This window comes from Quercus lobata, chromosome 4, assembly GCF_001633185.2.
Source record: "Quercus lobata isolate SW786 chromosome 4, ValleyOak3.0 Primary Assembly, whole genome shotgun sequence".
NCBI lineage: Eukaryota > Viridiplantae > Streptophyta > Magnoliopsida > Fagales > Fagaceae > Quercus > Quercus lobata.
This window is the reverse complement of record NC_044907.1, coordinates 22,921,697-22,937,531: the sequence shown is the minus strand read 5'-3', so window position 1 is coordinate 22,937,531 and position 15,835 is coordinate 22,921,697. Positions and strand designations below refer to the sequence as shown.

The 15,835-nt window shown below is 35.3% G+C and overlaps 1 protein-coding gene across 2 annotated transcripts; it reads right to left on the bottom strand.

Moving 5' to 3' along the window:
* Positions 1 to 1,788: 1,788 nt before the first annotated feature.
* LOC115986528 (protein NCA1) lies at positions 1,789 to 9,188 on the bottom strand. Of its 2 annotated transcripts, none has more exons than XM_031109644.1 (8): positions 8,974 to 9,188; positions 7,639 to 8,040; positions 7,275 to 7,506; positions 6,877 to 7,022; positions 4,111 to 4,198; positions 3,861 to 4,007; positions 2,445 to 2,594; positions 1,789 to 2,364 (listed from the first exon to the last, which is right to left on the bottom strand). In XM_031109644.1, the coding sequence occupies exons 2-8, from the start codon at positions 8,025 to 8,027 to the stop codon at positions 2,299 to 2,301; spliced, it is 1,218 nt and encodes a 405-aa protein (XP_030965504.1). In that variant the 5' UTR covers positions 8,028 to 8,040; positions 8,974 to 9,188; the 3' UTR covers positions 1,789 to 2,298. The 2 variants fall into 2 exon arrangements, with proteins under 2 accessions (XP_030965504.1, XP_030965505.1); XM_031109645.1 differs by having other exon boundaries at positions 7,639 to 8,028; positions 8,974 to 9,158.
* Positions 9,189 to 15,835: the final 6,647 nt, after the last annotated feature.

The following is a 15,835-nucleotide window of genomic DNA, read 5'->3' as shown; positions in this document are numbered from 1 at the left end:
ATATACATTTGACCCACCAACTAAGGAATTTTCAGGGTCCTATCAAAAAAATCAATAATTAAATAAAGAATTTTCAGAGGCTGATACTTCTTCTCTTTTCATTCTTTCCTCTACCTTCTTTTTAGGGGCAAATATAGGCCATGATGCCTCCTTTGAAACATGCATTTTTCTCTACTAGTTTTGATTAAGTACGAGTTAGATATGGGAGTATAGGATAAGCAATTGTGAAAGATAAGGTATAGAGACTAGAGAGTGGGAAACTGGAGGTAGAATCAATAATTATTATGATTATAAAGTTGACATTTTTTAGTGAATGATTAATTCATTACTCAATAACTAAATAGGACCTTTTTTTTTTTTTTTTTTGGTGGAAAAATTCTAGATTGAGGCAATTGCTAGTTTTATTACTACCACTATAAGAGAAGGATAGTAGGCTTTGTGTCACCTATAGTAAGAGAGATGGAGAAGTCCTCAAACTCAATTTGCTTTTGAATAAATTAATATCTAGTGCTTCTATTCCTTTGGAACAATGCTTCCTCTACTTCACTACATATAAAAAGAAAAATAAAAAACAAAATAAAACAAAAGAATTCTCAATTGAATAGATGCCTACCATTTCTTTTTCAGTATCTCTCATGTTGATGAAAAAGGCAATTCATAGACTTGAAATGCAAGTAACCAAGTCTCTTCTTTTGTAAAAGAGTAGCAGAAGAAGAAGCCTTACATGCCTCAACACTACAGGCATGTGAAATTTTCTTCTTTATTTCCCTTTATTCTCTCTTTCTCTTTCCATTATTTTCTTCTCCTTTACGTGTTATTTAGTTTAATGAATCTACATCTTTATTCCTGGCTTCTTCTTTTGTATTGGTTTCTTTGACGAATGAACAAATTTTGCAAGTATATGAAACCAGCTCCATCAAAAATCAACCTTTTAATCCATGTAGATGTGAAGAGCTTCTTAACTATGACTTTGAGTAGTGACTTTATGAAGAGACTCGGCAAGGAATCGTGGTCGTTGTGTGACAACTTTGCATACAAAAACACACTATTATTCGATGAATTGTTAATAAGAACCAGTCTAAATCCAAACATGTCTCCTTCTTGTCTCCATATCATTAGGCTGCTGGATTGGGAAACACTCAATTTGTAATTATTCTCTTTCAACAATTTGTACTGCAAATAAAATACAAGATTACTTTGCTTGCTCTATAAATACTTGGACCATGGGCCTACAATGAGTGTAGATTTCTTAGACCATAATCTCTTCAACATAGGCAATTATGCTACGTGGTTTCTATCCAAAATTTGGTTTGTTCAACACTCTGCTGCTAAGCTGAACTTCATCAGTCTTCACCTTTGGGTTGACGAAATCCCTAGTTTTCTTAACCAAAATCCTTTCACATGTTATCAGAACATTTTTTAAGCTCACATAATGTACATCTAGAATCTAGTATGACGATTTTCAGGCACAAATATTACAACAGATGATTCATCACCTTTTCTGTTCTGCAAAAAGTATTTGCATTACTTATCAAAAAGAAAAAAAAAAAAAGTAATTGCATTACATTCACAAAACAGTTATAATTATGAATGCTTTCAAATGCACTAACTGCATCCACTTGCCAAACATGCTCTTTTTGCGTCATACGATTTGGTTCCAATTCCAAAAATTTGCTTAAGATAACGACAGAATAAATGCTCCTGCCTTTTGGAGTTAGTGGTGACTTATTTAAAGCAATTATTGTAGCCTCACACAGAGATCTTGTGTCATCATTTTGACTACAATCAAGTGTTAAGGCTATGTGTTGATAGCATATTTTTGCTTTTACATGACAGCCAATTTCAAGTTCACAAAGTTAATATGTACATCTAGTTTATTGTTATAGTTTATTAGAATTGTACAATGAAGCTTACAATCAAACTCACTTACAGGGGAAGATCCCAGTAAACTGGTCCTTGTACACCAGAAAAAAGAAAAAGAAAAATAGCATCAAGGGGTTCAGAGAAGAGGATCCAAGCTAACATAACCAGGAATCACTTCAAGGGCAATAAAGAATGGATCCAGACACACAAACTGATCTTTGCTACTTAGAATAAGGCCATCTGCATTGCATCACCAGCCACATTGTGCTCTAGGAATGTGTAATCTTTACTATGAAAGCTCTTAAGCTTCAGGGGAATGCTTTTGCTAAACTGAGCTTATCCAGTACAAATGTAAGCTCTCGGGGATACAGATACAGATACTTATTTGAAGTGTTTTTTATTTTTTATTTTCATTAGTTTGAGGGGGACCTGACCTCAGAGAGTTGTTTCTGGTTGTTTCTCAGCAAGTTGGTTGTTAAGGAACCCGAGCACCGAAAGTCGCTGCAAAGTGGAAACAGTATGTAAATAACTTTTTCAGGATCCAAACTCATTACATAACAAAGTCAAGAAGGGAACCTTACCCGTTGCTCAAGACTGCTGTCTTCAGAGTTCAATGTCAAAGATTCCAACATTTTTATAGCTTCTTGAAATCCACCAATTGCCACATCCTCATTTCCTACACTCCTGTCCACATCTGCAACTTTTGCAAGGGAAACAGCAACATCGAGAATCTGTAATCATAATAAGCAATGATTTTCAAATTTGCACAAAGCAAAATGCAGAAACTGAAATAATTTTGGTATAGACAATTTCAACTTTGCAATATCAAAGGATTCAATCTAAAATTGCAGTTTTACAGAGAAGTAAATCTGTGAAGGATAACCCAAAAAAAAAAAAAAAGAAACTTAACAGTGTTCATGTTGAAAACAAATTGTGAACACAAGAGAGAGAGAGAGAGAATGTATGTATGTATGTATGTCTAACAGAAGAAGGCTTATTAGTTTAACACGTAATAAGGGAATAACAAACAACAAAAACTTAAAAGTTTAGGCCGGTAAAAATATCAATGGGAAAAACCAAATCAATATAAAACTTCTAACAGTATTTTGTGCAGGTATTTTTAATTTTATTTTTTTTAGAATCTTGTAGAGTCTCCTACTTTAGCATTCTTTAACCTTGCCCCACCAAATTCAATCAATTTTAGATCCAAAAGTAAACTACTCCACATCAAATATGAGCAAGACACACTACGTAAACCACTACATTTAACATAGACTGATAGAATAGAATAAACCACTTCACCATTTACTGTTAAAGATGATACAAAATAAAATCAACCACTATAGGAAAGCTTCCACCACCAAATTGGGGAAAGAGTGAGATATTTCCTATTTTGACAAAGGCCACAATCTAAATTCTTACACTCCTCATGCCACAAGCCAGGGCTATCTCCACCTACTCTCACCAAATATGCTGCAGAAACTTGCATTATCATCACATCCAGCGTAGTTGTTTTAGGAAGGAGATGGTAAATCCTAGTTATACTTGCCTACAACTGGAAGAAGGGCAGTTAGCAAAAAAGAAAAAAAGAAAAAAAAAGGCCAAGTTCCAAAAGGGCTTTAGAATTGATTATTCCTCCAGAAAACCTGAGTCCTCATTTACCAGCCAGTTCAAACCAAGCAAGCACTGACCAATAACACAAAAAATTACGTGTAAGGCTAACCCTTTCTTCAGAGGACAAAACTCAAGATACTTCTTATAAGCCAAAGGACCTCCCTTCAAACAAATCTCTGCATTCTTTGCCAGTGGATGAAAACATCTATAACAATATCCCATTGAGACTAATAGTTTTCACTTCAGCAGGTCAGCAATTGCTTGCAAGAATCCATAGTTTTCACTCCAGAACTTGACAAGATATTTGTTTCACAATTAAATTAGCAACTGAGGCCAAACTATACATTGATTGTAAGTGAGATAGGCTCAAAGTGGTTGCAGACCTGGGATGGAACATTTGAATGATGCTTGACGGCATCACGACGAACATTTAGAGACCGAAAATAGTAATTCCTTGCAGCTTGTAGGTCTCCATCATAATATTTCAGATCTCCAATTTTATTAAGTGAAACTGAAAGTGTATGGGTAATCTGTTGAGGGCACCATAAAAAAAAAATCAACAATAATTAGCACAAGCATGGTAAAGTGATAAATATAATGCCAATATTACACAATAAAGGTTGTTATGCGAACCTCCAAATCATCCTTTGGCAATTTTAAAAGAAATTCAACGCTCTCTTCAAAATAAGAGACTGCGGAACCAGCATCTCCCAGTGCTCGACTGCAATAAATACAATAAGTTAAAATCAACTTATCATTACCCCAACAAAAACATCAGGAGTCAAGATCTATCTTAGAGGAAGACATCATGAAGACAGTGAGTTAACACACACACATGCCCACCCACACATACAGAGCAATTGATGAGTCGTTTTTATGTTTGATGTTGAGTTGAAAATGCCCTTAAAGCTCTCTCCCATGGATCTGGTTTGTTTTTCCTCTCTCTGGCTGTCATAGCAGTTCTTTATTTCTTGAATTCTCCACAGATTGTATCAATTGCAGTGAGATTATCCACTTTATTATTATTATTTTAATATGTAAGCCTCACATGAAAGTCAGAAAGTGGGCTATGCCCATTTCTTCTTTACAAAATGTTTATTTATCAGGGGAAAATAATATAAACTTGGAAGTATGGACATGGACATGGGATATGAGAATGATATGATACAGACATGGCTACAAAGTATTTCTTCAAAATTTTGGATACGATATGGCAGGCATATGACAATTAACTAATTAATAAATAAATCTATATTTTAGGTATATATTACATTAATTTTTTATTTAAAATAAAAATAAAAAGCATCAACAGAGTAAAATTACATGAAGATATGGTGAAGTTATCATATGAACTTCATCTCATTTATCACAATATATACGGCTTAAAAAAGCGCATACGTGTGTCACAGGAGTGTCCCTAGAGTGTTCATGTTCGACTTAGACACATCAAGGAGTTTCAAGCGTCCATGATTCATAAATTATAAATAGAATTCCAGTTAATTTCTTCAAGAAGATTGTAATTGCAGAAAGGAGACGCAAAGTTTAAAAGCCACTAGGACATCAATAAATATCTTCACTACCTAAATAAAACATAGACACAGTCCAGATGATGCTCCAGTAATAAATCAGCTTACAAAATGTTAGTTTTTGAAAGCTAAATGCAATAGTCAAAATTGTACTATTAAGCATAGACAACCTTTGTGTTACCAATGGCCTCTTGGTCCACTGGTATGGAAAAAGGATTGAGAACCTTTATTGGAGATGAGGTGTAGTGTATGAGTGCAACCACCAAATATGCAGAAGTGGCACTCATCCTGCTGAATTGTTTGTGTTATGCTTGTGATGCATGACTCCAAATGCGGCCATAAAAGGAATGCAATAATGTTAACACCCCCTCACATTTATGCCCATCCATATTGAACCAACTATGGGACTTGCACATGCAACAGAGAAACTAATAAAAAGAGGGCCACCAACACTTAAATCAAGTACCTCATAGACAACCTAGCTCTACTACCATATCTAAAACCATCAGCATCAAATGCTTAAGCTATTAGGAAGTGGGTGAACAATATATATATCAAGCTCACTGACATAAAAAAATTCAATTGTTCCATCCCATTTTCACTAGGGATTGGGCTTTTTAGAGATGATAAGGACTAGATTCTTGTGTGAACCCAAAGTTTAATCCTATTCCAGTGGACTAAAAGGAAAAGCAGTTTCCTTGTGTATATTATCAGAACCCCAAAAGGAAAATACAAGGTCACCTAGCCAAAATCATTTCTCATGACTTCAGAAAGGCTCAGCACAAAGTGCCTAGCCGCCTCAAAAATTTTCATCTTTAGATAAAGTAAACCTCAATGTATGTGATAATGTGACAGTTCTGTAAGACACCCTGTAAAAGGTGCATATCAAATTCTGTTTCAGTTCACAATAGGACATTAGAAAGCAACTATTACTCAATTCCTTTCTTTCTCATTGTTGGATCAGTCTTCAGACAACCATTTTATCTTTCTATGGTTTTTCTATGCACATTTCATCCAATTGACTTCCCTCATCCAGAGAGAGAAATGGTCTCTACGAAGGCTATTCAACAATTTGTAAGAGTCCATCTGTCAAACGGTTATCATGACAAATCTTTTCTTCTCTTGTTTCATTTTATAGCTGCTTGTATCATCTTTTTCCAACAATTCCAAGCAGCTCATAAATATGCAATAGGTGCCCTTAACCTTGACAGTTAATGGTCAACTTCAACAAGTTAGAGCGTCTAAAATGTACTCAAATATTATGCTTCACTAAAGATTATAATCGTAGAAATTATATTGCTCTTCCAGTCCAATACAATTATACAAAGGAGAGTATGAATTCTAAGTAACAGGTTTCTAGTTGATTCTAATTAGATGGGAAGAATCCATAACTGACCCCAATTTAATGGGGAATGGGTCTTAGTTGAGTTGAGGATAGGAACTTCTCAGTCTACCAAAGCTGGAAAGGAAGCTTTGACCAATTCAATCATTTCCCATGTCTCTATGTCTACAGTAGATACTTTACTCTCTTTTTATTTTATTTACCATACCTACCTAATCTTGACTTATCTGAACCCCACAAAGCAAATACAGGGTACATGCACACAAAAAAAAAGGGGTGTACTGTAGCATGATCCCTCTATGTATACATGTCAGTTCCTATTCATCACCTTCACGGATAAATTACTGAAAATCTCATTGCTGTTCAAAACATATAATTGTTGTTAGTCTCAAACACTTCCCATGCTGCAGGTAAGCTTGATTCAAGTATGCTAATGTTGACAAATACCACAATATTTTAGTGTGTAAACCCATAACAGAAAAAATGATACATGCAATACTAAAGCTGAGGAGGTATAGATCAAGGACAAACCAGCAGTCACCAAGCATGCCCAGAACTGCTCCGAGCTGAGAACAAAGCTCTGATGTGTTGCCCATTCTTTCTAACTGATCTCGAATGTCTTCTGCACATAGAGTGAGTCTTGATTTGGCACTTTCTACATTCTGGGCTCGAAATGCCTACAAATGGAAAGTCATCAGCCTACTCAAATAGAAGAAAAACTATATGCATTGAATACTTTTGGATCTTGTTTGATTTTAAGAAGTAAGAAGTTCCTTACTGTATAAGTATCAAATATTTCAAAAAATAATTTTCTTTTCATTACCATTATTGATATTAATTGATAATTTAAAAGGGCTTGCCCTAACTTAATCATCTACATAAATAACAATGGAAAACTTAGCAAAAAAATGAAAGCAAGAAACACTCACCCTCATAGCTTGTTGTACCAAGAAAGCACCTCTCTCCAAAGACACATCTTCATATATGACTGGTTTATTCTCACCTACTACTTCCTCTTTGTCTGTACCAACATGAGACCTTTTGATTCTAGCATGACCTTCAATGAAGCGATCAACCATGCTCTGAAGATTTGAATCAGCTTCTACCTTTTCAATATCAGCTCCACATAGTGGACAGTCCTTAAAGCGTGATATACATGCTCTGATTTCAGTTAAATTTTTATTAGAAAATTAAGAATAATATCAGAATGAGGGGGAAAAAAGATAAAAGGTAAATGTATAAGATTCAATAAAGGAAAATAAATCTAAATGTAACTTTCCATTTTTAGCTTACTTGCAATATACATGAGAACAAGGCACGCATTTGCTGCTTTCAAAAAGAAGTGCATGGCAGACCAAACAGCTGAGGGGGCCTATCTTAAATGACTGGGAATCATATCCTAAGGGGCACTTCGGAGAAGCAATGGCGGAGTCATTCGAATCCTTCTTTTGGGAATCATATCCAAAGGGGCACTTCGGAGAAGCAGCGGCAGAGTCATTTGCATCCTTCTTTTGGGAATCAAATCCAAAGGGGCACTTTGGAGAAGCAGTGGCAGAGTCACTAGTGTCCTTCTTTGTCTTGATCTCAGTCTCGGTCTGATGCTTATTCAGATTTTCGCCTGGTTTTTTGGAATTCATCTCGTCTGGACGAGCAGCTTTGACAAAAGGGCAAACAGGGGTCATCCTGGCCAACCACCTGTATCAGAAACAAAATACCCCGAAAAAAAAAAAAAAACCCTCTATAAATAATGATTTTCCAAACACACAAACAAATATACATACATACATATATATATATATATATATATATTCACAGAAAAAGATCTATAATCATCCTCAAAAGGGCTTATTCCTAAACACACAAACATCAAAAAGTAACCAGAGAATCTATGAATTATTGTACCATATTACAACATTGTCTCACCAAACTACCCACAGCTTGTAGCCTCAATTCTACACAGAAAAGCATATAAATTCATTCACTCATAACAATCTAAGGTCAAGATTGAAAATTTCTCAATCTCAATCGATCACATAGTATTCTTATGTTTCTACATTCCGGGCCTAGACCCGTCACGACTTCACCTTGTCTCCCCAATCTTAGGACAAAAGGACACCAACCCAATATCAAAGCACTCAATTTAACATCTTTTCCTTTTTCCCTAATTGCAACTAATAATATATTAATATTATAGGGCACCAAATGGGTCATGGGTCTTGAACTCTCACATTCAAATCCAGTTATTGAATACCCAGAAACCGAAATAAAGCCTTGAGCATAAATAAAGCTTGATCTCATTCAATTCATTCATTTTATCACCTTTTTTCATTGACATTGGTACTTTCTTTGACAGATAAAACTTTGAGATTCCATGTGAGCTCAAAATAAACAGTGATAAATGTTCCTTCTTTCTCAATTGATAATGGGCACAGCTCAGAGAAAAATCAATAACACTGTTTCTACCAATCAATATATAATATTAACAACAAATAAATAAGTAAATACACACACATATATATAATACTTTTAAGGGTTTTTTTTTTTTTTTCTTAAAGCTTATTTTGGAAGGTGGAGCTTTTAGGATTAGAAAGAATCAACAAAATTATTTAAAGAGAGAGAAAGAGAGACCTGGGTTTTGGATTGAAGGCCTAAAGGTCGATGTTTTGAGGTTCTTCTTTCTTTGTTGTTGTTGTTGATCTTCTTGGTTTGCGTTTTGGTTGTGGAAAAATATCAGAATGGATGGGTGTTGAAGTGGAAATTATTATGGCTTAAAATATGAATCCAATGAATGAATGGTGTGGATGTGGATGGCTTGGCTACAGCAATAATAGAACATATGCCCCACCTCACTTTTTGGTTTTTACGGATTTTAATTTATCAAAGATATATATTTCTAATGAGTCCTTGGATTTATGTTTTATTCCAAAATGCATCCCCCCCCAAATGTTCCTTCTTTTTTGATTGCTAGGTGGCTATAAAAAAGGAGGACCGGATCTTCCTAGCTTGAAATAATAGTAAGTGTGCGTTTGACATTAGTTTAAAAAGTCTTTTTTTTTTTTTTAAAGCTTTTTTTGTTATTATTCATGGATCAAATTGTACTTTTTGGTACTGTTTATAAGTTACACTGTATTATTTCAGTTATTTTTTAATTTTGTACACGGTACTTTCAGCAAAAAGTTTTCAATTTCAGTTAAATAAGTTGTTCCAAATAGACACTAAGTAATAAATTCCCTAGTTTTTTTGTTGGCTTCTCTCCTCTACTAGTTAAAAAAAGGAATAGGATATCTCTCTCTCTCTCTCAGGAAAAAAAAAAAAAAAACCAAATAGGATAAGACATTTGCACAAAAGAAGGAACAAATTACAAAATGAGAGGAAAATGGTCCTCTCGTCTCAATCTCCTAGTAGTTTTGAAAAGGTTTGAATTTTGAAAGACTTCTATTTATTTGTGGGACAACCCTTAAGAGATTCAAACTAATTCTATTATATACTTTATTCATGTTTAGTTTCAAGACTCCAATGCTCCCACTTTCTTTTGTTCTTTGCTTTTTTTCCCCACTTCTTTATGTTTTTAAAGATTTGATGGGCTAAGATGATCTTGTGAGTTATTTGCTATGAAGATATTGTAGAAGTTGGTAATCAATTTGTCCATGATGGGCTTAAGTCTATTGGCAAGTATTTTTTAGATGATTTTATAAGAGACATTGTAAAAATTTATTGGTAGAAAATGTGACACTTCTTTGGAAGCCAATAGTTTAAGTACTACTACTAGGGTTATAAACTATATTCAAGGATTTACGTTATATTTGGATGGAGGTAGATGGGGGAGAGGAGCAAAGATTTTCCGCCTACCTTTCCTCCTCTCTCTTTTTCCCTTCATTCCAAACAAACCTTTAAGTAGAAACTTGGTTGAAAGAGGGCTCGCACCATTAAGATGACATTCAACTTAAGCATGAACCAAAACTTTTGATGGAATGCCACAGGTAGGCCATCATATCCAATGGGTTTTAGATCGCTAGTTGAAAGGCTGCTTGCACTACCTTTTCATTAAAAAGGGGTTTTTCCAACGTTACTTTTTTTTTTCTTCTATAAGGTGAAGGACCTCTTTAAGTTGTTTTTGTATTGTTGTGACCTCCATACTGTTAGGTTGTATGAATAGGTGAGTGAAGTGGTTTTGGAAGCACTACTCCTCAATGTCCACCTTTGTTCGGCCAAATGCCCTTTGAGTTAAACACTTATTTTTTATTATCATCCTTCTTTTTTTAACCGCTACTTGAAATTACATGGTATTAATGTTTTCATTTAGGATCTAGTCACTCCTAGACTTTTGTGCCCACATTATTAGTTTCATTCTTTGAAAGGAAAAAGGCATATATTGTATTTCAAGCGTGTGTAACGAGCCCCTCAAAACTTGTAAGTCTCGCACACCAATGAAGCCTACATGTTTTTGTGAGTGTCTCATTCATGTAGTTGAACTTGAAACACTATATACCTTTTTCTAGTTTTTTGTTTTAGGTCTTCTAGTGAGTGTAGGTTGTCTTGTAATTTTTGTAATTATGCTTTCTTAAAGGAGATTTCCTTTTCTAGTAATCTAAAAACTATTTTATTCCGGGTATTAATTCTCTCACGCTCATTTGTACATCATTTCTACATATCATCCATATCATTTTTTTAAGCTTGCATGGACATAATAAAATAAAAACGTATAATTATGAACATTGTATTGTGGAAGTACAATAAATGTGAAACAATATTGTCTGTTCTAATTTTCCTTTGACTTCACGTAGTTTACTCATTAGGTTGAAAGTGTAGGAGCCTAGGAGCTCTATCTTCATTCCCATGCTTCTTGAACAACAGTCTTCCATTCTAGGCAAGTGTTCAATCATTTCATTATTACATTATCTGAAGGGCCTGTGACGAAAAGGAGGCCCTCATTCTGTTTCCAAAAGGTTCAGTCCATAATTGGAGCAAATAATAGTCTAGTTTATAATTTGAGAAAATAATAGTTTAGTTTTTTACTATACAATGTGGGTAGTATTCCATCCATTCAAGGTTGCTAAAAGCTCCATCACAAAATTAGCTCCCGACTTTTTTATTCATCCCAAGTCTACAAAAGGCCTTTGGCTTCAATAACAATGCGTCCCAATTCAAAACTAATTAAATTTTGTAATTTTTGTGTACCTACTACCTAGAGTGGGAGAGTCTTTGAACGAGCGCTTGTCTTCACGTGTTAAGATGTGATTGAAGTTGCCAATACAGAGTCCTTTTGATACAACAATAGCTATGAGTTCCCGTTATCAAAGTAACTTTTTATTTTTTCCTATTAATAATAATGTAGTAGTAAGTATCCATACTATCGAAGTTTAAAGATATTGGCCCATTATTAGTCAAATTAGTTGAGATGATTTCATGAACCAATTATATATTACATACCAGGGATAACATGACCTAATGGTTTTCAAACACTTGGATATTTGTGTTTTGCTGTTTCAATTAAGTTTCAACTATATATCAAACGCTAGGTTATATGATTTGCAAATTCTAGCAACTTTTGGTTCAATATGTTATAGCATGTTTATCAAAAAAAAAATTGTTATAGCATGAAACTTATATATATTTCATTTTGGTTTTAGACCTAATTGTCCCTTAAAGGGCATTGTTATATTGCATGGATATATATATATATATATATATATGCTAAAAAATTCAGGGAGACTTTACATTCAGATTAGAACTTAGCTAGTGGACCTCCAAACATAGTACAATACAAGTTTACAAGATATACAAGCACGAAAGACTAGGATAATACAATTACTAAAGATGTACAATTCACATGGTCACGAAATAGTGTAACAATTTATCAATTTATAATGATTTGTATATATGTGAGTACAACCCTCTGTATGACTTTTTATACTGAAAGAATACGATAAAACTCCTCTGATTCGATTTCTAAGAAACTTTACGATCTGAGGGCTATGAAGCTTGATCTTGAATTGTGCCTTGATGTCTCCAAGTTGGATGTGTGGGGATGTAATTGATTTGAAGTCGAGGGCCATTGGCTTGATCTCGAACAAAATTGAAGGAAAATCCCTAGCTACTTTGATTTGAGGGAGCAGGGGTGCCCTTTGGACTTAGAGATGACTCTTTATTTTGGTAGTGTCAGTAGCATTTTTCTCTCTCTATTTCTCTGTCTCATTTTCTCATATGAGATGCCTCTATTTATAGGCAATTCAATAGCATTTGATTTGGAATTTTCTCTCAATATTTATTGAGATTTAATTATGAATTATGAATTTAATTTGGTTTTCCATTTTATAAGAACCTTCCATATGAGTCTTTTCTTCTGATGTTGTCACATGGCTTTCTCCATTTAATGTTGTCTCATGGCTTGATTTCATTTGTTGATATTGTCCACATCATCAACTGGAAATTAATTTGATAAAAAATATTCTATCATGATCAATTGGATGGTTGTGGATACATCATAAAAATTTTGATGTCTACACCCTCCCTAATAGCCTAATATCACATAGACAAACTTCTTTGCTGCACTGTTATCTATCCCATGAGTCTACTTGAAATGTTACATATGGAGTAAATTGCCTCCATAATTCTTATTAGGAAAATCCACCTGAATGTAAACATAAGAAAGTGGCTTGCAATAATAATAGGCAGAAAAGCCCATATGATGAGAAATAACCACCCAAGAAATTGTGGCAGAATGATTGAAGCCAATGACACTGATGCAAGTGCTCCTGAAATGAAATGAACATTGGCAAGGATTTGAGAGTACCTTGCCCAATGAGTTCGAATCTCCATCTTGGTTGCAAGTGACAAGCAATATATGAACAAGTCTGTAAGGAAGATTCATGTGTTTATAGGGCGTGTCAAATGGGAACACATTTTTGCTTTGATCCTTTTGTTGGAGTAGTTTAATCAGTGATGGAATCAAGAATACGAAGCCGACATGACTTATCTCGTGTTCACTTTCACTAGCACAAAAGGCAAAACACAAATGCTTTAGAGTGCACATCTTGAAAATTTTTGTGAAACAGTCTTTAGTTAAGATATTTGTTTGAATCCAATTGTACACACAATTTTTGTAAAAGATAAATCACACGATCACGAAATAGTGTAACAAATTATCAATTTATATTGATTTGTATATATGTGAGTACAATCCTCTGTTTGAATCTTTACAATGAAAGAGTACAATAAATTCCTCTGATTCGATCTCCAAGAAACGTTACGATCCAAAGGGGGTATGAAGCTTGATCTTGAATCGTGATGTGATGTCTCCAAGTTGAATGAATAGTCGAACGTGCTTGATTTGATGCGAGGGCCGTTGGCTTGATCTCGAACTAGGTTAAAGGAGAATCCCCACTTTGATTTGAAGAAGTAGGAATAGGCCTTGATGAACAATGGAATTCTTGTGCACTTTAGAGATGACTCTTTATTTTGGCAGAGTGTCAGTAGTGTTTTCTCTCTAAGTGTTCTCATTTTCTCATATGAGAAGCCTCTATTTATAGGCAACTCAATGGTATTTAATTTGGAATTTTCTCTCAGCATTTATTAAGAGTTGAATTATATATGAATTTAATTTGGTATTTCATTTATAAGAACTTTCCATATAGATCTTTTCTTCTGATGCTGCCATATGGCTTTCTTCATTTGATGTTGCCACGTGGCTTGATTTCATTTGCTAATCGTCCACGTCATCATTTAGAGATTAATTTGATCACAAATATTTTATCATGAACAATCGGACGGTTGTGAATTCATCATAAAATTTTGATGTCTACAAATGCCCCCACTTCAAGATTCTGCTTTGCTCCCAATTGTCGTGCAAGGAAGACGAGGCTTGAAGTATCCTTTAAATTTTTATTTTTATTTATTATTATTATTTTTTTATAATAATGGATTTGGCTTTACTGGTACACAAGGCTTTCATCCAAGCGCAATTTGGGCTTCTTTCATCCAATGTTGTATATTACAACTTTGCCATCCAAGGTATCTTTTCATTGCTTTACCATATAGAGGACACACCCCTTTTTTTTGAACACTGGGGCTTCACTTTCACGGGCCTGATCACACACAAAAGACTTCTCCTTGCAAGCCCACCTTAGTTTTGTTAGGTAGGTTGGTGCCATTTCTCTTTTGTAGATCACCTTTCCCTTCCTTGGGTCGTGGGCTGTCAGTTGAGCTACTCATAGACCCAAGCCTATCAAATGCTGACCTACGTGTACGTGAGGTTCCTTCCTTTGTAGGGAGAGAAATGCTTAATCTATTAAATACTGACTCTCGAGGAGCAGATGTTCCTAGACGGTCAAATACAGAAGATCTTGTCATGGGCTTCGGCTTCCCCTCCTCCTCAACTTCAAAGGTGATGTGTTGAGATGTCGCCTTTTTTCCTTTTCCTTTCGCCAAGATTCGAACTGGCTCTTGTGACGAATACCCCGGCCCGGTTCTAGGAATCTCGATTGCATAGCCTTGTTGCTTCAATTTGCTTTGGGTCGAGTTAAGCCCATGAGACTTCTCTTCCACATAATCTAAGTAAAGTTGCCCCAATTGCGGAGGATTTTTGAAATCATAGCCTAATTTTGCCAAAAGTTTATACGCTTTAGGGTCAAAACCCTCTTCTGTTCTTTTGACTGGCAATGAATCTTCTTCAACAAGGCTATGTGTGGCTCTAGTGAAACCCTTGAGTGGGGGTTTTGTTGAAGCCACTTGGTCTAACTTTGGTAATGGCAAGGTGAAATCACTTTTAAGGATAGCGATATCTTCCTCTTGAAGAGGCTTTTTGTGCTTATCCTTCGTCTCCATCATCAACCCAAATGGGGATTTCCCTTCCTTCCGTTTAGACGCGGGCACATATCGTAAGACCAAGGGTACCTCTTTCTTTTCTTCACGAAACATTTGTCTCACTTCAGAGTTAGGTTGGGGACCTTCCGTGAGGGGCTCGCCTCCTTCCTTACGTTTTGCCTTCTTCTTTTCTGTAAACTCTTCTTGTGGTACATCGGAAGTTGTGTCACAGTCCAAGTAAAACTTGGCGTCTGTAAAGTGAGATTCTGTCGCTGTAAATGGTTGCAAATCTGCTGTCACCACCTTTACTTGCTTGCCATCGCAATACTTGAAGCATTGATGCAACGTAGAAGGTACAACACCATTCCCATGAATCCATGGTTGTCCTAACAACAGGTTATAAGAGGTCTTTGAATCGATCACATGGAAGAGAGGTCTTGCTTTCAACTCATCAATGGTCACATCTAACCGAATCATGCCGATTGCCCTTTGTCCTTCTTGGTTAAAGCCTTGGATGACGAGTCAACTTTTGGATAACTCTTCCATGGATATGCCTAGGCGTCTCATTGTTCCTTTGGGCATTATGTTGACGGCAGACCTGTCGTCTATGAGGATGCGACTTACTCTTTCCCCTTGTGTGTAACCTGAGACAAAATGTGGTCGATTGTGTGGTTTGGAGCCCAATAAG